The 27315-nt window shown below is 46.1% G+C and overlaps 1 protein-coding gene across 1 annotated transcript in view; it reads right to left on the minus strand.

Moving 5' to 3' along the window:
- Window positions 1–3555: 3555 nt before the first annotated feature.
- NUP210L (nucleoporin 210 like) overlaps window positions 3556–27315 on the minus strand; it is a 106616-nt gene continuing 82856 nt past the window's right edge. The window contains exons 38-40 of the mRNA XM_088449433.1: window positions 20236–20334; window positions 10188–10250; window positions 3556–3641 (exon numbers count right to left, since the gene is read on the minus strand). Of these exons, the coding sequence (XP_088305559.1) occupies window positions 3556–3641; window positions 10188–10250; window positions 20236–20334 (248 nt within the window). The remainder of the gene's footprint in view (window positions 3642–10187; window positions 10251–20235; window positions 20335–27315) is intronic.

Here is a 27315-nt window from a genome sequence, read left to right on the forward strand (position 1 = left end):
GAATTAGGCCCAGTGTGTCCAATACTGAGAAAAAAGCTGCTGAACAGCTGTGAATCGAGAGCTGAGTGGCCCAATAATACTAAGTAGCTGACAATGTTCCACAATGCGCTGTGAATGTGCGCTTCCAATGTGATAACGCGGAATGAGAGAACTCAGGGCCTGATTCAGACCCACTCGCGAGCGTAGGACGCTCGCAAGCGGGTCGATGGTGCCCTAATGAGCATGCGCACGACGGAGGCGCCTCCGTCGTGCGCATGCGTGAGACCCGCATAGCGACAGCCAAGCTGTCGTTATGGGTCTCGCAGCAAAGGGGGCGTGCTGTCGATAGTGAGTGACAGCACGCCCCCTTTGGTGGGCGTGCCGGGGGCGTGACTGCCCAGACGGAGGCGTTCCCATGGGAACGCCTACCGTCTGGGTCCGGCCCCACTGACATCACTAGTGATGTCAGTGGGAGTGATTTTGGCTCTGATAGAGCCAAAATCACTCCTGAGCTTGCGGCAGCGAGACGCTACCGCAGGGTCTCGTCGCAAGCCCGATGGTCGCGATGGGTTTGACCATCGCGACCATCATCATGGACGCTCGCATAAGCTGTGGGTGGTAACCCACAGCTATGCGAGCGTCCATGAGGCCGCTCCATTTTCAGGTAGGAGGGCCCTGATTCAGAGCGAGCGCTCTGGTCAGAGCGTCCGGCTCTGAATCAGGCCCTCAGTTCTCCGCTGTACTCACTCCCCTCTTGACGGTCCTGCCGCTCCAGCGGCTTGCAGATGATGGTAGCTCCAACTCTAGCAGCATATATAAAATATAAATTGCACACAAAACCACCGTCTATCCTGATGGAGAAATCCGTCCACAGACCTTCGAGTGTCTCACTCACAGGAGGCTGCGCGGGTCTTCAGCTGTGTGTATGATGTGTGAGCGGGAGAGATATATGGAAGTAGTCCCAGGGGATGAGTCTGCGGCAGCAATTGGGTTCAGCTCTCACAATGGTCCATGTCCTCAACTAGTTTCTCCGCACAGCGGCGGCTTTTTCAAGAGGCTCTTGAAAAAGCCGGTATATATATATATATATATATATATATATATATATATATATATATATATATATATATATATATATATATATATATATATATATACTGATATTTGAGCCTTAAATAAAGGTGGTTTATAAATACACTCCCTGATGTGTTGTTAGACGCCGCCTACTTTTTGTGTATTTCTTGTTGTTGGAAGTGTGTCAAAAACTTCCTGTGGGCGTGCTGCAATCTACACAAGGAGGGGGGTCAACAGCACACCATTACTGGCGCTTGGGCCATCTATCTTTTTTAACTTTCCAAGAAGTGCATGTTTTTCCCATAACTTATCGGGAACATTGGTTAATAATTAGTGACAGAGACATTCCCCGGGTATTAGGTCACCTGTGATTCTGTGAGGGGATATATGAATAGTGGGCCTGATTCAGACTTGTATACATTGCCGTTATTTACGCAGTTGAGTGATTATCGGCTGATAAAGTCTGCGTCACGGTCGCACTGCGCACGCGCTAAGGGACCTTAACAATGCCGCAGTGAGGATTTCTTCAAAAAGTGATTGGCAGTCAGGGACCGTTTGGGGGCGGTTACCAGGGAGTGGCAGTAAAAATGCAGACGTGTCGCGACCTTTTCCTCAGCCTACAACTGTGATACCGTAAGCAGAAAACATGGCGACAGTGTCTCAGTTGCGGGGGCCATTCTGGGGGTTACTCAGATGATCGATTATCGAAAGATCCGCAACCGTCTCTGTACGCACTTGTTTGGATCTCCAAACCCGCTGGTGGGCGTCTCAGTACATTTCCAGGTGGCGGCAGCATTAGCATATGTTCACACAGTAGCTGCGGATGGGATAACAGCTGCGAATCATACTTGTCGACTTTCTCTGGCTGCTCCTTCCAACAGGGAGCTGCCAGATTGGCGGGGGGCGTGGCCGGGACAAGGGGGAGTGGCCAGGCAGGTGATAGACATTTGTGGGCGTGGCGGGGACGGGGCCACGTCATCGCATCATTTTGGCCCCATCCTCGCTACACAATGCTGATAATACAGGCATTGTGGAGCAGGGGGCGGGACCAAAATGACGCCATTCAGTGTGAATCGCGTCACCGGTCCCGTCAGCTGCGGGGGTTTAACTATTAATGCGGGGGGGGGGGGGTCGGTGGGATCGGCGGAAGACGGGAGGCTTGCCTTTCTTTCCGGGGGGCCGGGAGCTGCACCTGATTTTCGGGAGGCTCCCGGCAAAATCGGGAGGGTAGGCAAGCCTGCTGCGAATGTATTAGCGTAATCTCTGAATCAGGCCCAGTGTGCACTGTTAAAGGTGCCTAATTTCAGAACAATGGCGCCTTCCAATAGGCAACCTGTCCGAGTTATCTTAAAGTGCGTAATAATTTTCAGGTTAATATCGCATAGATACCCCATATCATATACACTAAATATAAACTGTTTAGTTGTAGAATTGTCTATTCAAAGTTCAGAGCTTACACCAACTTACAAGTCTTACATTGCTTTGATCTCACTGTCTGAATGCACTAAATAAAACCACTGCAGTGCCAGTGGCTGCGAGAGAGATAAAGTACAGACGTTACCCATAGACCAATCAGCTTCTGTCATTTTAGACTGTGCTAGATAAATGATAGCTAGAAGCTGGTTGCTATGAGCAACTACTCCATTGTATTTCTCTCTAAGGTACATCTCCCCCTATGTTTTGAATGATGAGCCACCATCGCCTGCCCCAGCACTCGCAGAGTAAAGCATTTGTCATTTGGTTTGGGAGAAATAAAATAGCAAGTTTGTGTATTTGTCAATTTCTATGACAGTTGATTATGGTCGGTATGACCACAATGAGCCAGTAGCGTGTAGAAGGTGTGTCCAGGATATTTAGATTGACAGAAGAGATATGTCATGTAGGCATTAGTGGGCGTGGCCTTGCAGGGAAGAGGTGTGGTCTTGCAGCACCCCACTTTCATCACTCTGGGGGAGTGCCCAGCACTCCCAGATATGCCGGGCTCCCCCCAGGGACTCTACCCACACTGCCGGCTCCTCCTCAGTGACCGGAAGCTGTGCCATGCACACTAACATCACAGTGCGGCACCGGGCTCCTGGTCACTGAGGAGGAATCGGCATATTTGTGTCACCCACTCGGAGAGCGACACCTGGTGCAGTCCGCACCCCCTGCAACTCCCTAGTGATGCCACTGAAGGGTCACAATATAGTATTCTATAGATTTTTCTTTTGAGAGATGTCCTACATCGCAAGGGCATGACTATACATTAATGTAAGCCTATCTTTTTTTGAGACCTCTACACAGAATACTTTATAATATTACAACCGGCTATCTATAGCTGTACCTATAATGGTGTTTTTGTATCTAACTTTGTGTCTGGTATTCCATGTATGTAGGTTTCACAAATAACCAAGAGGCAGCAGGAACAGTGAATCCATTCTTTTAATCCCACTATGTATATTTTTATTTTTAAATTGATTTAAAAGGAAACAAGTTTGTGTAATGTAGATAGTTAGCGGTAATTTAAGATCTTGTGCTCCAAAGCAATCCACGAGGGTTGGATCTCCTCCGGAGGATGTTACTCAGTTGGCTTCTTTCCGGATTGTAATCTGGAGTTGACAGAAAAGGGTTCATTGTGTACCACCACATTGTCTTTCTTACTAATTCAATTTTGACGCATACATGACCTCCACACACACAATTTATTGAGACATTACTAAAGTGAGAGCTTTTAGAAGTGGAGATGTTGCCCATAGCCAGGGCCGGCTCTAGGGGTGTTCGACCAGTGTGGTCGAACAGGGGTGCCACCCACAGAGGGCGCACCCCTACCCAACATCCCAAATTCAGCCGAGTGCAGGGCCGGATTAAAGGCAGGGCGACAGGGGCGATCGTCCAGGGGCCCCCACACATAGGGGGCCCCCACACACTGTACCCGGTCCCGGCGCTTCTACTAATTAAACTGCTGCGGTCCTCGGCAGCTCAGCTGTTCCCTTACACAGCGGCTGCCGAGGACAGTGACTCACTGCAGAGACAGTCACAGTCTCGTGAGATTATGTCAAATCTCGCGAGACTTTGACTGGTCTCAGAGAAGAGCCCAGGCTGCTAGCACTGCGTGCGGGGCATAGCAGTTGCCTCAGCGTTTCCCTATTCGTCTGGCCGTGGAGCAGAAGAGCAGTCAGCAGAAGATAGCAGAAAGGTATACATACACTGTATACATACAAACACATACTGTACTTATACTGTCTGTATGTGTGTGTGTGTATATATATATATATATATATATAATATATATACATACACACTCACACACACATACACTTTATACATACAAACACATACTGTACTTATACTGTCTGTATGTGTGTATATATATATATATATATATATATATATAGTGATAGGATCACTGATAAAGTGGTCTGTGACAGGGACATTTATCCCAGATTCCTGTCCTATGTGTTTAAAATCCCCAGGAGAAAGTCTGCAGTGTAGCAGGCTTGAGCTTCGGCTTTTTGAAAAGCCGGTTTGGGACCTGGGGGTTGTGGGTGAGAGGAGAGGGAGGGCTCCACCCACGGCCACTCCAGGTTTTGGTTCTCGCAGCCTGGTAACAGGATTGTTAGTTTTCCACCTGAGAGTGGCCAATATAAGCCTAGTTTGTTTAGGGCTGATTGTCTCACCTGGGAGAGCAGACAGGGAGTTTGCTCAGAGACACTTGAAAACCTAACTGTAAGTGTTGTGCTGTGCTTTTGTTGCTGGTGAGGGCATTAGGCCCTGCCAGGTTCTGGTAGTGAGGGAATTACCTGTGAAGTTAGTGCCCCAACAGGGCTAGGATTTACGTTTATGTTTTCTTTGTGTTATTTCTGACATTGTACAATAAAGACTGGCGCCGACCAGCTTTTACTTGCATCCAGACTGGTGTGCTGCTTCCCTGCTGCTGTGTGTGTGTGTAAGGAAGGAGTCCTCTACCCAGGAGAGGGACCCCCTAACCTAACTGTGTCACAATAAGGTGGAGAATGCGGGCAACCACACACACTGAAGTTGCAGCGAGAGGAAAACTTTCCGTTTAAAAATTAAAGGGACAGACACCCAATTTGTGAGTGTGGAAATAACACTGTGTCCTTGGAGTCCCATTGAGGAGGCGTCAGCCAATGCTCAGAGAGGCAAGGTTCAGCTTCCAACCTACACCCCAGGACAAAATGGAGGACATTATTAAGGCCTTGCTCCAAGCTACAGCAGCTCAGCAGGAGACTAACAGACTTCAACAGGTCGCCATTGAGGAAACCCGCCAGGCCTTAGCGGAAAACAGCCAGGCCATAAGAGAGGTGCTACAGCACCTCGTCGCCCGGCCCAGAGATGTTGCTACTGGTCCTCCCACCCCCACTCACTCTGTACGAGCCAGTCACTTCCTTCAAAAGATGACTTTGGGCGATGATGTGGAGGCCTATCTCGCCGCATTTGAAAGAACGGCCGAAAGGGAGAGTTGGCCCCAGGAGCAGTGGGCAAGTCTGGTGGCACCTTTTTTGTCTGGGGAGCCACAAAAAGCATATTTCGACTTATGCCTGGCTGATGCCAAGGACTATAAAAAACTAAAACAGAAGATCCTAACTCGCTTGGGAGTCACCACCTTTGTTCGTGCCCAACGGGTCCACCGCTGGGAGTTCCATATGGAGAAGCCTCCACGTCCACAGATCGTGGAAAGGGTCGTGATGGACCGGTACCTGCGATCATTACCCGCGACTCTGCGCAAGTGGGTGAGCCATGCAGACCCCAAGACCGTGGACCAGTTGGTCGAGCTAGTGGAGAGGTACGTGGCGGCTGAGGAGCTGAGGAGTATGCCCCACCAAGCCCCGATGGCGCACCGGCGAACTCCCACAGACACTGGTAAGACTGTTCCAGGGGAGAAGGGTGCTGGGCGGTGGGATGTACCTAAGACTGAGGGTGTGGAACCTGGAGACAGGCCTGCCAGGCCAGGAAGGTTCTTGCCCCGTAAACGACTAGACATTAATATGATTCAGTGTTTCCGGTGTGGTGACTTCGGCCATATTTCCGCTAATTGTTCACTTACAACTGAACCTATGCAATGTGATACTGCTCAAGTCTACCGCAGGGGGTCTTTCTTTGCACAGACAGCCTGTACGGCTGACCGGCAGGCTGAGACTGATAAGCACATGTGTGTACTCACTGTAGATGGCAACCGAGTAGAGGCACTGTTAGACTCTGGTAGCTTGGTGACACTTATAAAAGCTGAGCTGGTGAACCTCTTGAGGCATAAGGGGAAAACTGTTGATGTGACCTGCATACATGGGGATAATCGATATTATGTTACTGCCGAGGTGAACATCGAGACACCATGTGGCTCTGCTATAGTTTCTGTTAGTTTGGTGCCTGGTCTGATGTACGATGCAATATTGGGGAGAGACTTTGCTCACTTCTGGAAATTGTGGGAAAGCCGTTTTGTTCCAGAAGTGAACAACCCCGGTCCACTTGAGAAGGTTGTCGATATAGTGGAGGAGGGAGTTTCTTCTGAGTCAGAGTTATTCCCTTTTTCTACTATGATTGGCGAACTAGAGAATGCGGAGCGTGATGGTGGCCCGCCAACTGATGTGCCTCCCATTGAGGTGGGAAGTGTTGTTGGGCCAGTTGATCGTCTGCCTGATTTAGAGGTCAGAAGAGAGGTCTTTGCCGTGGAGCAGTTGAAAGACCCTACTTTGGTAAAAGCCAGGAAGAATGTAAAGGTAGTTGATGGTAAACCCGTAGACCCTGATAGTCCTTTGTCCTATCCCCACATGGCAATGTGTCAGGATTTATCCTGCCCTGAGTGTCAGTATCATGCTCCCAGACCATGTTTTAAGGGACCACTAGTTCCATTGCCTATTATAGAGGTGCCGATAGTGAGAGAGCACCTGAAACAGGCTCAACAGGCACAGCAGAGGGTATACAATCGCAATGCTCGGTTACGCAGCTTTGCTCCTGGGGACAGAGTGTTAGTGTTGGTTCCCACTGTGGAAAATAAACTTTTGGCTAAATGGCAAGGGCCCTTTGAATCTTAGAAAGAGTGGGACAGGTCAATTACAAAGTTTACCAGCAGGGGAAAAGAAAGCCGGAACAGATATACCATATAAATCTGTTAAAGCCCTGGAAAGATAGAACGGTACTGTCGGCCGTCCGAGCCCCTCCAGTAAGTCCAGGGCCCTTAGTTCCCGAAGTGACAGTGGCAAAAACCCTGTCAGCAATTCAACAACGAGAGGTCAAGGAGTTTCTGGTTAGAAATAGGATGCTGTTCTCTGACGTACCTGGGAAAACCTCGGTCGTTAAACATGACATCATCACTGACCCAGGGGTTAAAGTTAATCTAAAGCCCTATAGGTTACCAGAAGCACCAAGAGCATCGGTGTCGAAAGAAATTAAAAATATGCTAGAGTTAGGGGTTATTGAAGTATCACATAGTGAATGGTCAAATCCCATTGTGTTGATTCCAAAGCCCGACGGGAGTGTGCGTTTCTGCAATGACTTCCGAAAGTTGAACAGTGTTTCAAAATTCGATGCCTACCCGGTGCCACAGTGGAGAAGGAGGCGTTGGCCATAAAGTGGGCGTTACAAACTTTTAAATTTTCGGTGGAACACAGGCCAGGGGGCCTGTTGTTTAAAGCAGACGCGTTGTCACGCGTTCATTGTTTGGGGGCTTCAGTTGTTCCGCCCCATAGGTCGAAACAAAGGGGGGGGATTTGTGATAGGATCACTGATAAAGTGGTCTGTGACAGGGACATTTATCCCAGATTCCTGTCCTATGTGTTTAAAATCCCCAGGAGAAAGTCTGAGTTTCGGCTTTTTGAAAAGCCGGTTTGGGACCTGGGGGTTGTGGGTGAGAGGAGAGGGAGGGCTCCACCCACGGCCACTCCAGATTTTGGTTCTCGCAGCCTGGTAACAGGATTGTTAGTTTTCCACCTGAGAGTGGCCAATATAAGCCTAGTTTGTTTAGGGCTGATTGTCTCACCTGGGAGAGCAGACAGGGAGTTTGCTCAGAGACACTTGAAAACCTAACTGTAAGTGTTGTGCTGTGCTTTTGTTGCTGGTGAGGGCATTAGGCCCTGCCAGGTTCTGGTAGTGAGGGAACTACCTGTGAAGTTAGTGCCCCGACAGGGCTAGGATTTACGTTTATGTTTTCTTTGTGTTATTTCTGACATGGTACAATAAAGACTGGCGCTGACCAGCTTGTACTTGCATCCAGACTGGTGTGCTGCTTCCCTGCTGCTGTGTGTGTGTGTAAGGAAGGAGTCCTCTACCCAGGAGAGGGACCCCCTAACCTAACTGTGTCACAATATATATATATATATATATACATACACACACACACTGTATACATACACACATACTTATGCTGTATGTATATATATATATGCACACAGTATAAGTATATGTGTGTGTGTGTGTGTATATATATATATATATATATATATATATATAAATAAATAAAATGTACACACACATAAGGGCACTCACCAACACCAAGGTTAATCACTCACACACACACACACACACACACACACACACACACACACACACATATATATATATCATATATATATATGTATGTGTGTGTGTACATATATCTACAGTATATATACTATACATATATACTGTGTATAATTTTATTGATTGGGGCCCCCACAAGTTTGTTGCCCAGGGGCCCCCACAGACCTTAATCCGGCCCTGGCCGAGTGGCCGGTCAAATCGGGAGGTTGGGGACCCCCACAGCTGCGGTGCCGGACGGCATCCATTCAGTGACGGGAGAGGGGCTGGGGGAAGCCCAGCTATTTGGAGGCGTGGCATGCTGGCAAGCAGCCAAATAACGCCACATAGGGGGCGTGTCTTATGGTAATTAGACCACACCCCCATTTCCAGCAACGACGCACGCAAAGTTGGGGCACACTGCAAAGAGCCGGCACAGGGTGCTCCGACCCCTGGAGCCGGCCCTGTCCATAGCAACCAATCAGATTCTACTTAACATTTAACTAGCACCGTCTAGAAGATAATAGCTAGAATCTGATTGGTTGCTATGAGCAACATCTCCACTTCTAAAAACTCTCACTTTACTAAATTTAACCCTCATTTACCAAGGAACGCAGAACAACAGGGAATTGCGTCTACCTGTGTCTATTTTACAGAAGCAGTTGCCAAGGTACTGTACATGCATCAGCTACCTAATAAAAAAACATATACATTGGCTCAAAGGAAGCTGTAGGTCCGCATAACCCCAAAGACAGCAGAGTCATTTACATGGGGCCCAACAATACATACATGCTCACCGCTCTCGCGGCCCCAGCCCCGCGCTCCGCTGCTCTATAAGTAATGGCGCCCTGTTTGTGCTTTCAGGTCTATCCCAATGGAACTGAAGTTCACACGGCTACACTGCTCATACCAGTAAGGACAGGGCTGGTCCCACTGGAGCGAATCAACACTCACCAACAAGTCCCGTACCAAGTGTGCTGCTTACACCCCTGCCCAAAGGGGCTTCCGTAAAAGGGAAAATGGCTACTGATTTGGATGCGTGACATAATCAGAGGCAGAGGTAGGCAAGTTGGGGGTGTGGTCTGGCTGGATCAGAGGCATTATCTATAGCGTGCAGTTAATCATATCAACTTTCCAGTTGTAAAGGTTGTGGGGTATAAATTTAGTTTAGTTAAAGGGGTAGGGTGATAAACATTTGCCCACTTTGAGAAAAACCATCATGGCAGCCCCCAGTCAATAATATAAGTCCATATCATTGTTATTATTTTCATAAGTTTGGAATATATGACTATCACCTGAGATTGCAAGGCCATAAACTAGCTATGGGCGACCGGTGCCGCTGCACAGAGCGCAGTTCTCTGTGGGCGGCACCGCCGACATCCACGGTCCCTGTATCTGGCTGCCTGGAATGCCAGAATCACAGATGCAGGGCTGCCCAGAGTGTCTTCTGGATGCTCCAAACGGCAGACTGCAGCCATGATAGCCTCCCGGAGCAGCTCTGTTGTTCCGGTCGCTTTTGACCCCGCCCCCATGACATGACGTCATGAGCGGCTGTGAGATTGTAATATGTTTCCATTTATTTGTGGCACAATATACTGTGATATGTCACACACACACCGACAAGTACAGGCTTTCTTATAACTTACTATATGAAGGTGACAGATATATAATTGGAGCCGTCTGCACTTTATCCAGTAACGCATTGTACGCTGTAGACAGAGAAACAATAATTATGAACTGCACAGATACAGTGCTGCAGCGTTTTGCTGGGAATAGAGGAGCTATTATAATGGGCTTTTTCCTATAGAAATTAGGGAAACTTAGATAATTTAATAAAATGCATACCAGGATCCTGTCAGAATATCGACATAGACTTTAGGTAGATGAGCGATGGGACTGTTTCAGCACGGATCGCAAGGCTGCGTTCGTATGCACCCGGTCAATGTTTGTGTTCTGCGCACGCATCATAGTGTGCGAACCGGCCGCTGCGATCAGGAAGCCATCGCAGAGAGAACGAAGTCCCATCGCAGAGTGATTAACAGGAAGTGTCCATTTGGGGGGAGGGTGACGGGGGGGATGATCGGTGGAATGCAGGCGTTCCTGTGCGTTTGAACGCCATTACAGAGGCGTGCATAATTAAGCCCCAGCGACGTCATACGGAACTTGAGGTCTACATGGCGACAGGAAGCTTCGCAGGTTGTGAGTCATATCAAGCTTAACCACAACTGTGTGTATGGGTCCGATGTTACTCGATGTTTTGATGACTTGCAGATGCATGTCATGGGAAGTGGGCGGCTTTATACAGCGATGGGCGTCTTGTCATAGTGCTGCAGATGCCATGCGATCGCCTTCATTAGAATATTTTCACAGCGAGCGGGTGCGTGTGAACGTAGCCTTGTGATCCGGGCTGAATCAGGCCCAATATGTGTAATATGCTAAAGTTTGATATATTAAACATGCTAACACCAGAACGTAGACATACAGTATTTTTGCTTAGGGTTACGCTAAAATAAGCAAAACAAAAAACGTATGTCGACATTATGGTGTTGACATGATAGTAGTCATTATGAACATGTCGCCATTTTGTTTTAAATGTCGACATTCTGAATGTTGACTCTTCATGCCACACCCATGCAAATCCCCCTAACAGTCCTGATTTCTCAGTGTTCAAAAGGGTAGTGGCTTATGAGGAACTGGATGTTTTCTTGCTGGGCGGTACGGAACTAGTAAGATACAAGTTCTACTGGCAATGAGCAGCTGCAACTGAGGGGTTTAAATAGGACACTGTGATCAGTCATTGATGACTCTGGTCAGGTGGAGACTAACCCCTCTGTGATTGGGAGAAAGCAAAGTCAGCTGATTAGTCCAACATGGCGGCACCCATGCAGCACAGAACCCAGGAATAGGTGCAGAGCCATCAACAACTAACTGGGCTCAATATGTTTTTTTGTAGTCACCAACAGGAGCGCCCCAGCAGATGAAATGACAGCGGCGGGTCCGGTAAAAAGGAGTCATTTTCCGTTGTGTGACACCATTTACATTCGTGAGTATCTTTTTGGTTTGTGGCGATAATAAGCACTAAATGGTAAAGAGAAGCGATGAGGACCTTGGACAAGAGATTGCTCCAACCTTGCTGTTCAAAGGGGGTTCGCGGTCTGAAAGAGGAGCCCTCAAGTGTCTGATTTGCAAATTTTGATGGAAAGCTGTTGAGGGAAGTTTGCAAGACTTTTTGTGAACTTGACAAAGTTATGGACAGTGCAGTGGTTAGCATTGTAATCTCCCAGTATGGAGGTCATGGGCTTCATTCCATCCAGGCTCCTATCTGTGTGTGCTACCTGTTGTCTGTGTGAGTTTCTTACGGATGCTCCGGTTTACTCACACTCCAAAGACATACTAGTAGGTAAATTGGCTTCTGTGGTGTAAGTTCATCCCAGACCCCCAGAGGCAAATTATAATGGTGGCCCCCTGTCACAGCCGCTGACACTGTAATATAGCAATTTGCATGCAGACAGGCCATAGATAGACGAAGGCAGCAGCTGATGGTCTGACATGGAGCTCTCCACTAGTGTATGGTGGCTTCTCAGGTGCCGGGAAGGGGTGCCATGTATTGGGCGGCCGTGACGGTACACTCCGGGTACATAGTTACAGCCCTAAGTGGGGTGAATATGTTGTGGACAATAGAGGAGGTGCCGGTGGGCACCTCCATTGTCTCCCATAGTTCTGCACCTGGGCTTCTGACATTATTAACCCTATAGTGTAAGGTCTACTGTGGCAGAGACTGGTGCAAAATACTAAACAATATCTGTATTTAAGTGCTAAATAAAAAAAATCTGTTCAATAATTACGGTTGGAAACATTCCCAGGTTATTCAGTTCATTTAAGAATCTAATCATCGCTTTACACCAGGAAATGGTGAGGTGTGGTGTGAAACCTGTGTAGTGTCTTATGGGGGTGGAGGCCAATGTAGTGTGTTTTATTCCTATGGAGGCCAATGTAATGTGTTTTATTCCTATGGAGGCCAATGTAATGTGTTTTATTCCTGTGGAGGCCAATGTAATGTGTTTTATTCTGTAAGCCAATGTAGTGTGTATTATTCCTGTGGAGGCCAATGTAATGTGTTTTATTCTGTGGAGGCCAATGTAGTGTGTATTATTCCTGTGGAGGCCAATGTAATGTGTTTTATTCTGTGGAGGCCAATGTAGTGTGTTTTATTACTATGGAGGCCAATGTAATGTGTTTTATTCCTATGGAGGCCAATGTAATGTGTTTTATTCTGTAAGCCAATGTAGTGTGTATTATTCCTGTGGAGGCCAATGTAGTGTGTATTATTCCTGTGGAGGCCAATGTAGTGTGTATTATTCCTGTGGAGGCCAATGTAATGTGTATTATTCCTATGGAGGCCAATGTAATGTGTTTTATTCTGTAAGCCAATGTAGTGTGTATTATTCCTGTGGAGGCCAATGTAGTGTGTGTTATTCCTGTGGAGGCCAATGTAGTGTGTATTATTCCTGTGGAGGCCAATGTAGTGTGTATTATTCCTATGGAGGCCAATGTAATGTGTTTTATTCTGTAGGCCAATGTAGTGTGTATTATTCCTGTGGAGGCCAATGTAGTGTGTATTATTCCTGTGGAGGCCAATGTAGTGTGTATTATTCATATGGAGGCCAATGTAATGTGTTTTATTCTGTAGGCCAATGTAGTGTGTATTATTCCTGTGGAGGCCAATGTAGTGTGTTTTATTCTGTGGAGGCCAATGTAGTGTGTTTTATTCCTATGGAGGCCAATGTAGTGTGTTTTATTCCTATGGAGGCCAATGTAATGTGTTTTATTCCTATGGAGGCCAATGTAATGTGTTTTATTCCTATGGAGGCCAATGTAATGTGTTTTATTCTGTAAGCCAATGTAGTGTGTATTATTCCTGTGGAGGCCAATGTAATGTGTTTTATTCTGTGGAGGCCAATGTAGTGTGTATTATTCCTGTGGAGGCCAATGTAATGTGTTTTATTCTGTGGAGGCCAATGTAGTGTGTTTTATTCTGTGGAGGCCAATGTAGTGTGTTTTATTCCTATGGAGGCCAATGTAGTGTGTTTTATTCCTATGGAGGCCAATGTAATGTGTTTTATTCCTATGGAGGCCAATGTAATGTGTTTTATTCTGTAAGCCAATGTAGTGTGTATTATTCCTGTGGAGGCCAATGTAATGTGTTTTATTCTGTGGAGGCCAATGTAGTGTGTATTATTCCTGTGGAGGCCAATGTAGTGTGTATTATTCATATGGAGGCCAATGTAATGTGTTTTATTCTGTAGGCCAATGTAGTGTGTATTATTCCTGTGGAGGCCAATGTAGTGTGTTTTATTGTGTGGAGGCCAATGTAGTGTTTTATTCCTATGGAGGCCAATGTAGTGTGTTTTATTCCTATGGAGGCCAATGTAATGTGTTTTATTCCTATGGAGGCCAATGTAATGTGTTTTATTCCTATGGAGGCCAATGTAATGTGTTTTATTCTGTAAGCCAATGTAGTGTGTATTATTCCTGTGGAGGCCAATGTAATGTGTTTTATTCTGTGGAGGCCAATGTAGTGTGTATTATTCCTGTGGAGGCCAATGTAATGTGTTTTATTCTGTGGAGGCCAATGTAGTGTGTTTTATTCTGTGGAGGCCAATGTAGTGTGTTTTATTCCTATGGAGGCCAATGTAGTGTGTTTTATTCCTATGGAGGCCAATGTAATGTGTTTTATTCCTATGGAGGCCAATGTAATGTGTTTTATTCTGTAAGCCAATGTAGTGTGTATTATTCCTGTGGAGGCCAATGTAATGTGTTTTATTCTGTGGAGGCCAATGTAGTGTGTATTATTCCTGTGGAGGCCAATGTAATGTGTTTTATTCCTATGGAGGCCAATGTAATGTGTTTTATTCTGTAGGCCAATGTAGTGTGTTTTATTCCTGTGGAGGCCAATGTAGTGTGTTTTATTCTGTGGAGGCCAATGTAGTGTGTTTTATTCCTGTGGAGGCCAATGTAGTGTGTTTTATTCTGTGGAGGCCAATGTAGTGTGTTTTATTCCTATGGAGGCCAATGTAGTGTGTTTTATTCCTATGGAGGCCAATGTAATGTGTTTTATTCCTATGGAGGCCAATGTAATGTGTTTTATTCCTATGGAGGCCAATGTAATGTGTTTTATTCCTATGGAGGCCAATGTAATGTGTTTTATTCTGTAAGCCAATGTAGTGTGTATTATTCCTGTGGAGGCAAATGTAATGTGTTTTATTCTGTGGAGGCCAATGTAGTGTGTATTATTCCTGTGGAGGCCAATGCAGTGTGTATTATTCCTGTGGAGGCCAATGTAGTGTGTATTATTCCTGTGGAGGCCAATGTAGTGTGTTTTAGGAAGCAAATGTAGTGTGTGTTATTCCTGTGGAGGCCAATGTAGTGTGTATTATTCCTGTGGAGGCCAATGTAGTGTGTTTTATTCCTATGGAGGCCAATGTAATGTGTTTTATTCCTATGGAGGCCAATGTAATGTGTTTTATTCCTATGGAGGCCAATGTAATGTGTTTTATTCTGTAAGCCAATGTAGTGTGTATTATTCCTGTGGAGGCCAATGTAATGTGTTTTATTCTGTGGAGGCCAATGTAGTGTGTATTATTCCTATGGAGGCAAATGTAATGTGTTTTATTCTGTGGAGGCCAATGTAGTGTGTATTATTCCTGTGGAGGCCAATGCAGTGTGTATTATTCCTGTGGAGGCCAATGTAGTGTGTATTATTCCTGTGGAGGCCAATGTAGTGTGTTTTAGGAAGCAAATGTAGTGTGTGTTATTCCTGTGGAGGCCAATGTAGTGTGTATTATTCCTGTGGAGGCCAATGTAGTGTGCATTATTCCTGTGGAGGCCAATGTAGTGTGTTTTAGGAAGCAAATGCAGTGTGTGTTATTCCTGTGGAGGCCAATGTAGTGTGCATTATTCCTGTGGAGGCCAATGTAGTGTGTTTTAGGAAGCAAATGTAGTGTGTGTTATTCCTGTGGAGGCCAATGTAGTGTGTATTATTCCTGTGGAGGCCAATGTAGTGTGTATTATTCCTGTGGAGGCCAATGTAGTGTGTATTATTCCTGTGGAGGCCAATGTAGTGTGTTTTATTCCTGTGGAGGCCAATGTAGTGTGTATTATTCCGGTGGAGGCCAATGTAGTGTGTATTATTCCGGTGGAGGCCAATGTAGTGTGTATTATTCCGGTGGAGGCCAATGTAGTGTGTATTATTCCGGTGGAGGCCAATATGTGTGTAGATTTTTATGTGGGAGCCAATGTTTATGTTTTTTCATTGGTCACTCACACCGCATAGCCGGATAGTGTGCCTTGGCAATTTTAAAATCTTGTGTAGTGTGCCTCGAGATGAAGAGGCTGAAAATCACTGCGTTAGATGATCGAATATGGAGACCGTGGACGTGAGTTCTTAGTCACTCATACAGTCTTTATTCCATATGGATCTTTATCGTTGTCTGATCTGACCGTGTGTATGTACCAGAGGTTTAAAACGATGCCAAATAGGAAATGCAACTTGGGCTTGTAGGTCTAGGACGTGCTTCTGTCATAGAGCTGGCACATATGCAGCAGTTGCCCACTCCCATTTGCATGCGCTTTTTTCAGGTGTGACTTATGCTGGGTGCACATCGACAGATATATTGGCCGATCAATTGATCGGCCAATATATTGAGTGCCCGACGGCCAGTATGTACCAGCGATATATCTGTGAACGACGTTGTTCAGAGACAGATCGCATCGGCTCTGCTGCAAGGGCCAATTGCAGATATCTCTGTCCATCGGGCAGTGTGCACGGGCGGTCGACACTTGCAGCAGTGGGCGCGGGAAAGGGGGGCAGGAGACGCCCCCTGGCTAGTGGGACCCGTGGCGAGAGAAAGATGATGGTCGTTTAGTGCGTATGAATGACCATCATCTGCAGATCACTCGATCTGCAGATATATCTGTTCAGTGTGTTACCAGCTTTAGGCTATATGTGACTGCATCAGTCCCCTGGTATAATAGTCCCCTGGTATAATACAATATACCCAAATTGGGAAAGATAAACTGATTCAGGGCTTGAGCCACTGAAAGCCACCAGGAAGGAGGAAGCCATAGGACGGCAGATGTTGTAGAGGATTGCTGCTTCAATGCCTACCCAGCCCCGTGCCCCAGGGGTAGTGAGCCACTGTATGCTCACTACCTCTAATCTTCGCTCCACTTCCACTTCCATGATCTTTACAACAACCCATTGTATAAAAACGTTCTTACGTTGCACAATTAGCATAAAGATCATGAAAGTGGATATTTATAGGCAGCCAGTGCTTCTATAGCAAGAGCGAAGATTAGAGGCGAGAGAAGACGGCGCTGGTGAGTAGAGTTTGTGATTCTGAAGGGAGCAGAAAGGGATCTATTCACCAGGTCCAAGGTGAGGCTGATCGATTTCAGTACAAGGCAATTATCCCATGTAAACATTCCCCTGCTAGACCAAATGCTTTGAGGAACCATCATAAAGGGCCAACCGATGCGATCCAACCCTTTTCTTGGTTGGCAAGGCCATTGGTAGGGTAGGTATCTGGGTAGAGTTAATCTGAAGAACTGCTGTAGATAAACTGCTCGTCAGTTCCGGTTGGCCAGATCCACAGTCCTTCTGATTGGAGTATCAGCTTAGGAGGCCACACATTAGGTGTGTTGATTAATATCTTGGCAGAAAAACTGTCAGGTCATCATTTTGAGAGAGAGATTGGCCCAATAACTTCCACTCATGGTCAGGGTCGCCCTTAACCATCATTCCGAATGACTGAAATTGTTGCTGTTGTGGTGGCTGAACTAAAACATGCCCCTTCCTGAATTGAGTTAATAGGTTCAGCGAGTTTTGATGTAATTAGTGCTTAACCTTTACGGTAGAGGGAAGAACTAACTAATGCAGGTGTAAGTTATCGTTAGTTTCGTCCTTGGTTATTGCAGCAGTAAGAGTACCGATCGCCTTTAGGGTCAGCTTGGGAAGGTTACAACTGGCGAGATAATCCTCAATAGTGTTCTATAAAGGGGGAATACTTTGGCAGCATGAAAAGTAATAAAGTTTTCTTGAAAAATAATCGGAATTCTGTGATTTTCCGAGGATCATTGATCAAAGACACTTTCGGCATTTGTTTTCGAGGAAATGGCATGTTTGCAGCTGGATCTTTTTCCTTTAGAAACTTATACTAAATAAATACATTTCAAAGCCATTGTTACGTCTTTCTAGGTTTATCAGCCATTTAGCATACCACGATGCTGATTCTGAGTCGCGCGGCTCTCTCTTTAAGGACGCAACACCGAGCTTTAGCATACAGGCCATTTGCAGAGGCAATGTTATGCATTTATGCTGTCCTGAGGCAAATTGGCCTCATCAGTCTTCCTTTGAAATAGGGCGTTTCTGGGAAACTGAATTACTTACAATTATACTGCATATGGAATGTGCAAGATATAAATCTTTGCTGACTTAAGCTGGCCATACACCAAACCAACTTCCTCCAACCATCCAACTATTTGGTTGGTTGGAATGAAAATCCGGCAATGTATGGGAGCAAATGATAATCAGCCGTTTGCTCCAAAACATCGGAAAACGGACGAAAGCTGTTGTTCAGACAAGTTGTTTAAATCAAAAAGATTTAACCAACTTGCCTGAACGACCTTTCTCGTGTTTTCTGGAGTTTGGGAGCAAATTGCTGATTGTCATTTGCTCCCATACATTACCGGATTTTCATTCCAACCAACCAACTAGTCTGGTTTATGGCCAGCAGATGTAAAATGTGCAGAGAGATTTAGATTTGGGAGAAATTTGTCCAAACTGAAATCTAAATTGCAGAGTAAAAATAAATGTCCAGCATTTGTGGGCTGCATGCAAAAGCAACCAGTATTTACCCTGCATGCAAAAAGAAAACATGCATGTATTTTTGCAGTGCAACATGGTTTGTCCAGGTGCACAGTCACTTGCTCTATCTTACTTTATTCCCAAATCTGAAATATTGACTATGAAACTGAATCCCGATTAAAATTGTCCATCGACCAAACATCAATACTTTCACATTTTACCACTACGGGATTCTCTCATTTACTAACAGTCGGATTGAAAATAGACAGAAAAATCCCCAAATAACTAACTATAGAAAAACAGGTGATTTTGGCATCTAAACATCGTTCTATTGGTAGGTGCTTAATTATGTTCCCTATAAAAGGAGACACAAGCATGTGGTACACTGTGGAATGCACATTAACTTCTGACACCATTCCTGCACCATAATTCCCTTCACCAGTTCCTTATACACATTATAATCCACCTCCACAGGTGACCTTCCTCCAGTGCTGTGTGTAGAGTTTATTTCCAGGGCCATCTTGGATTTGACACGATGTCAGATGGGATCGGTATGAATGACCGCTGGACCTATGTCCGACGGTTCAAATCCTGATAGCGGAAGACCGGCAGCCCTGAAAATCCCGATGGTAAGTATGCTAACTACTGTTAACCCTCTCCCCCCCAATCCTCCTTTAGGGGTGCCTAACCCTAACCTGCCCCCCTAGTGCCTAACTCTAACCCCCCGTGTCTAAACCTAACCCCCCCTTCCCCGCACCCTGAACCTAAGACTCCCGGGTGGTGCCTAACCCTAACCTCCCCTCGGGGGTGTCTAATGATTACCCCCTCCCCTCCCTTAACCCTCCGGGGGTGCCGTATGCCGGGCGTCGGGCTCCCGGCGTAGGTCTAATGACAGGCGTCAGGATTTCGATGCCTTTCATTAGTATCCTGCCGGGATTTGACAGTCGGGGGCCAGCAGTTGGCATTTCGACCGTCTGCATCCCAATGATGAACTTTATTTTATACCATGTAGAGAATGATACGTATTATCCGGTTCCTCCAGACAAACTGATGTAAGCCCTGTTTACTAATACAAAATCTCAGTTTTTCCCTTTTATTAACACTCCTATTTAATTTATGTGAAAAACGATTCTTTAATTTCAAACGAACACTTGCTATTGTTGTACTAAAATTATTTTTAGAATATAAATATCAAACTCCTACAACTATATCAAATTCATTGGCTCCAGAGTACAAACTGTTTTTATTTCAAGTACATTAATTCATTTTTATTCATATATTATTTGGAGATCTTATTTTATGAGCTATTTTAGTATTAATTAAAAAAAAAATAGTTTGCTGTCCGGTCAATGAAATATATTATAAAATATATGTGATAATAAATATGTTTATAATTTTGGATTTATCATTTTTCCTATACTTTATAAATTAGCACAAGGGTGTTTTCTGTTGTTATTTTCAAACAAGTCCATATCCCGGTAAGAGTCCGCTTTGGCATGACAATAAATAAAGCAGAGGGACAGACATGTAACGTGGCTGGAGTTGACTTAAGTGAAAACTGGTTTTCTCATGGACAACTGTCGAAAACAATCTTTTCGTGGTTGACGTCAGGAGGAAAAACGACTAATGCCGTCTACAAGGCAATCTTATAAGACCTCGGTTCAAAAATACTATCGCCAGAAATTCCAAATTGCTCCCATGTGAAGCCGGGGCGGGTCACTAGTCTACTATAATTGTGATCGTTGTCCCCAAAGCTTCACTCAATCCAAAAATTAACTGTTCCAGAGACAAATTATGTTCTAAAAGAACCTAAGTTTTTGATAACTTACCAATATACAAGACACAACTGATGGCCAGGGTGGTAAGTAAGGTGAAGAGAGTAACACAAAAATAATTGTCTAGTCCTGGTATTAGTCCAATCTTTTCATCTGTAATAGAAATAATTTATAGACATCATGTCAGTCACAATATAGAATTAGTAATTATGGTGCCTCTTCAAAGACTCTACATCCATCTCTATTAGGGCCCATACATCTACAGCCTCGATTCCCCGATAGGGGGAAATTCAACATGTAAAAAGTAGGGATTTTTCAACATGTTGAATATTCCCTATTCCCAGGGGAATTGCTGCAATCTGTGGCAGATGTATGGGCTCTTTATGTTTTGTACAATACTACTGAATGCACAATACATGTTATCAAGTCATTATCCGTAGTGATACTGAAAGTGGGATAATGATTGGCATAGCTTAAAAAACAAGCAAAGCAAACATTTGTCATTGATATATAAGGGTGGCACCCTGGTTACCATTGTTCGATTCCAAGTAGGGTCTTACCTGTGTGGAGTTTTTATGTTCTCCACGTGTTTTCGTGGGTTACTCCAGTTTCCTCTCACAATATCATTTTTGGACAGATAAGTTAATTAACTGCTGACTAAAATGGACTCTAGTGTGTGTGTGTGTGCCTGTGCAGGGGCAGACTGGACCTGGGGGAGGACAGAGAGGGAGGCATGTGACCGCTACTGAATTTTTTCTACCGCTACTGAACCTTTTGTGCCACCTCTGGCCTCACTAAAATGGACTCTAGTGTGTGTGTAGGCAGGGGCAGACTGAACCTAGGGGAAAAAGGGCAGGATGCATGTGCTCCCCTGGAAAGACAGCTACTGAACCTTTTGTGTCACCTCTGGCCTCTTTGATGGTCTAATGGCGTAGGCTACAGCGGCCTGTGGGCCTGATTCAGACCCGCTCGCGAGCGCTGTGCGCTCGCAAGCGGGTCGACGGTGGCCCAGTGCGCATGCGCACGACGGAGCCGGCTCAGTCGTGCGCATGCGCGAGACCCGGATAGCGACGGGCAAGCCGTCGCTCTGGGTCTCGTACCAAAGGGGGCGTGCTGTCGATGTTGAGTGGGTGGGCCGGAGGCGTGGCCGCCCAGACGGAGCCGTTCCCATGGGAACGCCTACCGTCTGGGGCCGGCCCCACTGACATCACAAGTGATGTCAGTGGGAGTGCTTTCGGCTCTGTTAGAGCCGAAAACACTCTGGGGCTTGCGGCAACGAGACCCTACCACAAGGGTCTCGTCGCAAGCCCGTCGCGACCATCTTCCTGGCCGCTCGCTATAGCTGTGGGTGGTCACCCACAGCTATTCGAGCGGCCAGGAGGCCGCTCTGAAGGACAAGAAGGACGGCCCTGATTCAGAGCGAGCGCTCTGTCAGAGCGTCCGGCTCTGAATCAGGGCCTGTGTGCACACGTCATTCATTGATGCAGTTTTGGTCCTCCAGGGCTCCTGTAACCTACAGAAGTCCAAGAAGACCAATACTGTGATTACGAGTGACCCTGGCTTCAAAAGCCACAACCACTACAATCTGGCTGGCTGTGTGTGTAATGAAGTGCTAACATCAATTAGAGGCTTGCATTAAGGGTTCTGTATATTTTGATGACATGCAGCATGTTGACATGATTAGAATGTTGACAAAACATTCCTGGTGGTCCAGTAGTGACTTGCTTGGTTTGGCAGCTCTGGCGGCTCCAGCATGTCTTCTGGGTCAAGTGGTCAGATGAAGGTGACTTCCCCTATCCCTTCCCCTAGTTCCTAACCCTAACCTCCCCTTCAGAATCCTAATCCTCCCCATAGTGCCTAACCCCCCTCCCGCATCCTGACCTCCACTCCCATATCCTAACCGACCCCCTAATACCTAACCTCCCTTCCCATAGCCTAACCCTCACCCTAATGCCTAACCCTAATCTCCCCTCCCATAGCCTAAACCAAACCCTCCCCCCATGCCTAACCCTAACCTCCTCTTCTGTAGCCTAACCCAAACCCTACCCTCCTCTTCTGTAGCCTAACCCAAACCCTCCCTCTAGTGCCTAAACCTAACCTCCTCTTCTGTACCCTAACCTACCCTCCTCTTCTGTAGCCTAACCCAAACCCTCCCTCTAGTGCCTAACCCTAACCTCCTCTTCTGTAGCCTAACCCAAACCCTCCCTCTAGTGCCTAACCCAAACCTCCTCTTCTGTAGCCTAACCCAAACCCTAACCTCCTCTTCTGTAGCCTAACCCAAACCCTCCCTCTAGTGCCTAACCCTAAGCTCCTCTTCTGTAGCCTAACCCAAACCCTAACCTCCTCTTCTGTAGCCTAACCCAAACCCTCCCTCTAGTGCCTAACCCTAAGCTCCTCTTCTGTAGCCTAACCCAAACCCTAAGCTCCTCTTCTGTAGCCTAACCCAAACCCTAAGCTCCTCTTCTGTAGCCTAACCCAAACCCTAACCTCCTCTTCTGTAGCCTAACCCAAACCCTTTTAAACATTATTAAAATGTTACCAATATATTCTGTGTAGTATTAACAACACCCTTATATCAAATGTTTTAATAGTCTTAAGGGTAAAGACTATTAAGATGCAGATTAATTCCAATTTATTTTTAAAAAAATGTCTGTACATTATTGCCTATAATAAAACTGCGCTTTAGTAAATAAGCCCCTTAGAGTGCAACTCAAGGGGGAAGGTATCTCCCATCTTCCAGCTTTTAGGGGCCTATTCATCATCGAAGGCCGTATGGCCTCCGATGATGAAGTTTAGAACTCGCTGCGAGGGATACTTAAGTATCCAACTCGCTGCGAGGGAAACGTGACACCAGAGCAAGTCATCATTGCTCCGGTGAGGGGACAACTGCTCCGAAATGTTGTCCCCCTGGAAAGTATCGCAGCTACTTCTGTAGCTGCATTACTTACCTGCTCCCCGTCGTCTCGGCTACGCATGCGTGACCTCAGGTCACGCATGCGCAAAGCCGCCGGGCGGGAGTGAGGAGGAAGGAAAGAGCGGGGATCCGAGAATAAGCGCTGTCTGAAGATGGCGCTTGTTCTCTGCAGCAAACTCCAAAACTTTCAGTTTTCAGAGTTTGCTGAATACCAAGGGAATCGGAGCCATAATGATGAATAGCCCAGTAACCTAATCTAACCGTTTCCGCATGGTTACCGGGCCATTTATTGTATGATGAATAGGCCCCTTAATCTGTTAAAACATGAATTCATAGCAGTTCTCTTCAATATCTATATCATCAGACCATTCCCTGGTCATACAGATCTCTGTGATAACCATAAGGAGGTTTGTCTAATAGGAATGATCATAAACATAAGGAAAGTTTTATCATAAGTTGTTAAATGCACAATTAAAGTGTGAGAGTTGTAGAGTATCTTTGTATTGAAATCTATACTAATATTATAAGGACGTTGTGTCTGTCTGTTTGTTCCAAGTTGGTGTGAAAATTACTGAAGCGATTGAAAACTGCATTATTTTGTTTATCTTGGAAATAACCTGAACTTTGTGTCATCTCCATCCATCAAGTGAAAGCTGAGCAATAACAAAAACAAAATGTATTGACATCATCAACACAAGAGATAGGTGCAGCACCATGCGTGTGGCCGGTAAAGGGTGGGGGGAGAGGTGCTTTGGGCCCACAGTCACTTGAATAGGATAGGTTACATAGCAGTCTGTGCACAGGGCACACAGTGACATTGGTGTGAGTGGTGGGTGAATAGGATAGGTTACATAGCAGTCTGTGCACAGGGCACACAGTGCCATGGGTGTGAGTGGTGGGTGAGTAGGATAGGTTACATAGCAGTCTGTGCACAGGGCACACAGTGACATTGGTGTGAGTGGTGGGTGAATAGGATAGGTTACATAGCAGTCTGTGCACAGGGCACACAGTGACATTGGTGTGAGTGGTGGGTGAATAGGATAGGCTACATAGCAGTCTGTGCACAGGGCACACAGTGGCATTGGTGTGAGTGGTGGGTGAATAGGATAGGCTACATAGCAGTCTGTGCACAGGGCACACAGTGGCATTGGTGTGAGTTGTGGGTGAATAGTGTAGGTTACATAGCAGTCTGTGCACAGGGCACACAGTGACATTGGTGTGAGTGGTGGGTGAATAGGAGAGGTTACATAGCAGTCTGTGCACAGGGCACACAGTGACATTGGTGTGAGTGGTGGGTGAATAGGATAGGCTACATAGCAGTCTGTGCACAGGGCACACAGTGGCATTGGTGTGAGTTGTGGGTGAATAGTGTAGGTTACATAGCAGTCTGTGCACAGGGCACACAGTGACATTGGTGTGAGTGGAGGGTGCAGGTACTGTGGCCACCAGTCTGTATGGCGCGGCTGGTCACGTGGGTCAGTCCCGCGACAGGGCCCCTATGCAAACCAACACAACTAGAACACCCACGGGCAACAGCTAATATTAAATATATTTCTAAGTAGGATTATTGCTGATGAATTACCTAAGCAACTTTTCCCAATTTAGAATCAAATGTATCAATGGAAGATAAGTTATGAGTGCCACGTAAAGAGTTTTATATTCATATGATAACAGCATTACATAACATACCTATTACCTTGCGGAGGGGAGCAGAGATGATCCAGGCCCCATGGCAATTGCACCCCCCACACACACATTAGTTACACCCTTGCAGGGTTTACACTGAAGTCATTAGGAATTTCCTCATAATGAATAGAGATGTCACAGACTTCCGTATCAGATTAGATGTTATTTGTGTAGGCACTGTTAAGGTATCAATTAATTCTTTCCTAGCGGCCCCTGGGCCTGATTCAGACGACCATGTAAGGAGCTGTGGCAGCATATCCGTCCGCCCCTGAATCACCCCCTCTGTCCTTAAGAGGTGACTCTCTAAACTGTATAAAGGGTGGAGAAAACATAGAGCAAGAAAACAAAAAGGAGCACACTGCGAATGCCACCGTGGAAATACTACAAATCCATGTCTTGGTAAATTGTGCAACATGTAGTCTATAAGCTACGATGGTTAGCGCCAGCTAAAGATGGCGTTAGCTGCCGGGGGCCAGGCTTTCCAGGGATTGGCAAGTTTCACAATATAGCAGCCCCCATAGAAACCTCAAAACAGGTGAACCCCTTGTCTTATTTCCTGGGGATACATTACATTCTGCGGGTATCGCCCCCAAAACATCCGTTTAAGGGGTGTTTCCCACAAAATATGTTTAATAAATATGCTCCTTAATAGTAGGGTGGTGTTATTTCTACACAAAATATATCGCTGAAATGTTAATAATCTTTAAATAAAATCAGGAGACAACCAGGCAATGTACAACTATAATTTTAGTACACATTAAATTTGATGGAAATCTTTTCTAACCAATTTTATTTAGCTGCCTTTAAACACTTGTTACAGGAGCAAATATTTTAATTAACAAAAGACAAAAGTTATATTTTCTAATGAATTCCACTAGCAGGGATGGAAGAGGGGGCGGGGGTGTAGGTACTACTTACCTGGCTGGGCCGGTTGGAGGGGTCCGGCAGGGACCCGTTTCAGCGATCACCCCTCACTGCTCTGCCCACTACCGCTGGCCGTGCCTGTATGGCAGTGAAGCCGGAGCGACACTTTGGGCAGTGAGAGAGAGTGGAGGCTGCTGCTGCTGCTGCCGATTTTGGGATTTGAAGATATCTGAACATAGTGGTTCAAGTGGAGAAGTGGATGGTACTGTATAGTGATAAACATGTAATGAAGTATTTTTTTTTAATCAATAAAACTAATGTAAATAGCACAGAATATAGACTGAATATAGACAGGGTTGCCTACCCTCCCGATTCGGCTGGGAGCCTCCCGATAATCGGGTGCAGCTCCAGGCCCCGCAGAAAGGCAGGCAAGCCACCCGGCGGCCGACTATCCCCCCGACCCCCACGCAATTAACTGTGAAACCCCCGCAGCGGGCGGGGGGGGGGCGGTGACGTGATTCGAGCTAAATGGCGTCATTTTGGCCCTTCCCCCTGCTTCACAATGCCTGTATTATTGGCATTGTGTAGCGGGGGCAAGGCCAAATTACGCGATCACGTGACCCCGCCCCCGTCGCGCCCACAAACGGCAGTCATCAGCCCGGCCACGCCCTCTTTGGCCGGCCACGCCCCCCTGCCCTGCCGATCTGGAAGAAGCAGCCAGAAAGTCGGCAACTATGAATATAGACTGTATGCTCCAATGGAGCAGGGACTGTTGTGAATGATACATATTCTCTGTACAGCACTGCACAATATGGTGCCGTTATATAAATAAATGATAACACATATAAAGTTAAAGTAAACCTGATCTAAATAACATATCTAGAATAACTGACGTGTTTATAGTTAATCTGTCCATCATACACTATATCACCAATTTGCAGAAAGCTGCCATGTTAGGAAGTAGGTGCTTGTCTGGCTGAATAGGCAGAGAGGGAACAACAGGCTTGCAGCCTTGATCTGCACCAGGGACGGATTGTCTGCTATCAATGACGTCACGCGGTCCCGCCTCCACTCCCAGAGAGTCCCGCGAATCGCGTCATCAGCCCCTCCGCAGCGGGGGTTTAGCACTACATTGCGGGGGGGACTGGAAAAGTCGGGAGGCCTGCCTACTTTTCCGGGGGGCTGGGAGCGGCACCCGATTTTCGGGAGGCTCCCGGCCAAATCGGGAGGGAAGGCATGTATGAGATATATATATATGCATGTATTTATCTATATGTATGTATCTATATATATATATATATTATTATTATTTATTATTATTATTACCAGTTATTTATATAGCGCACACATTTTCCGCAGCGCTTTACAGAGAATATTTGGCCATTCACATCAGTCCCTGCCCCAGTGGAGCTTACACTCTATATTCCCTATCACACACACATACACACTAGGGGTAATTTTGTTAGGAGCCAATTAACCTACTAGTATATTTTTGGAGTGTGGGAGGAAACCGGAGTACCCGGAGGAAACCCACGCAAGCACAGGGAGAATATACAAACTCCACACAGTTAGGGCCGTAGTGGGTATCGAACCAACGACCTCAGTGCTGTGAGGCAGTAACGCTAACCATTACACCATCTGTGCTGCCCTGCCCTATATATATATATATA

The sequence above is a fragment of the Taudactylus pleione genome, unplaced genomic scaffold (assembly GCF_031769625.1).
Source record: "Taudactylus pleione unplaced genomic scaffold, aTauple2 ptg000484l, whole genome shotgun sequence".
In the NCBI taxonomy this organism is placed as follows: Eukaryota; Metazoa; Chordata; class Amphibia; order Anura; family Myobatrachidae; genus Taudactylus; species Taudactylus pleione.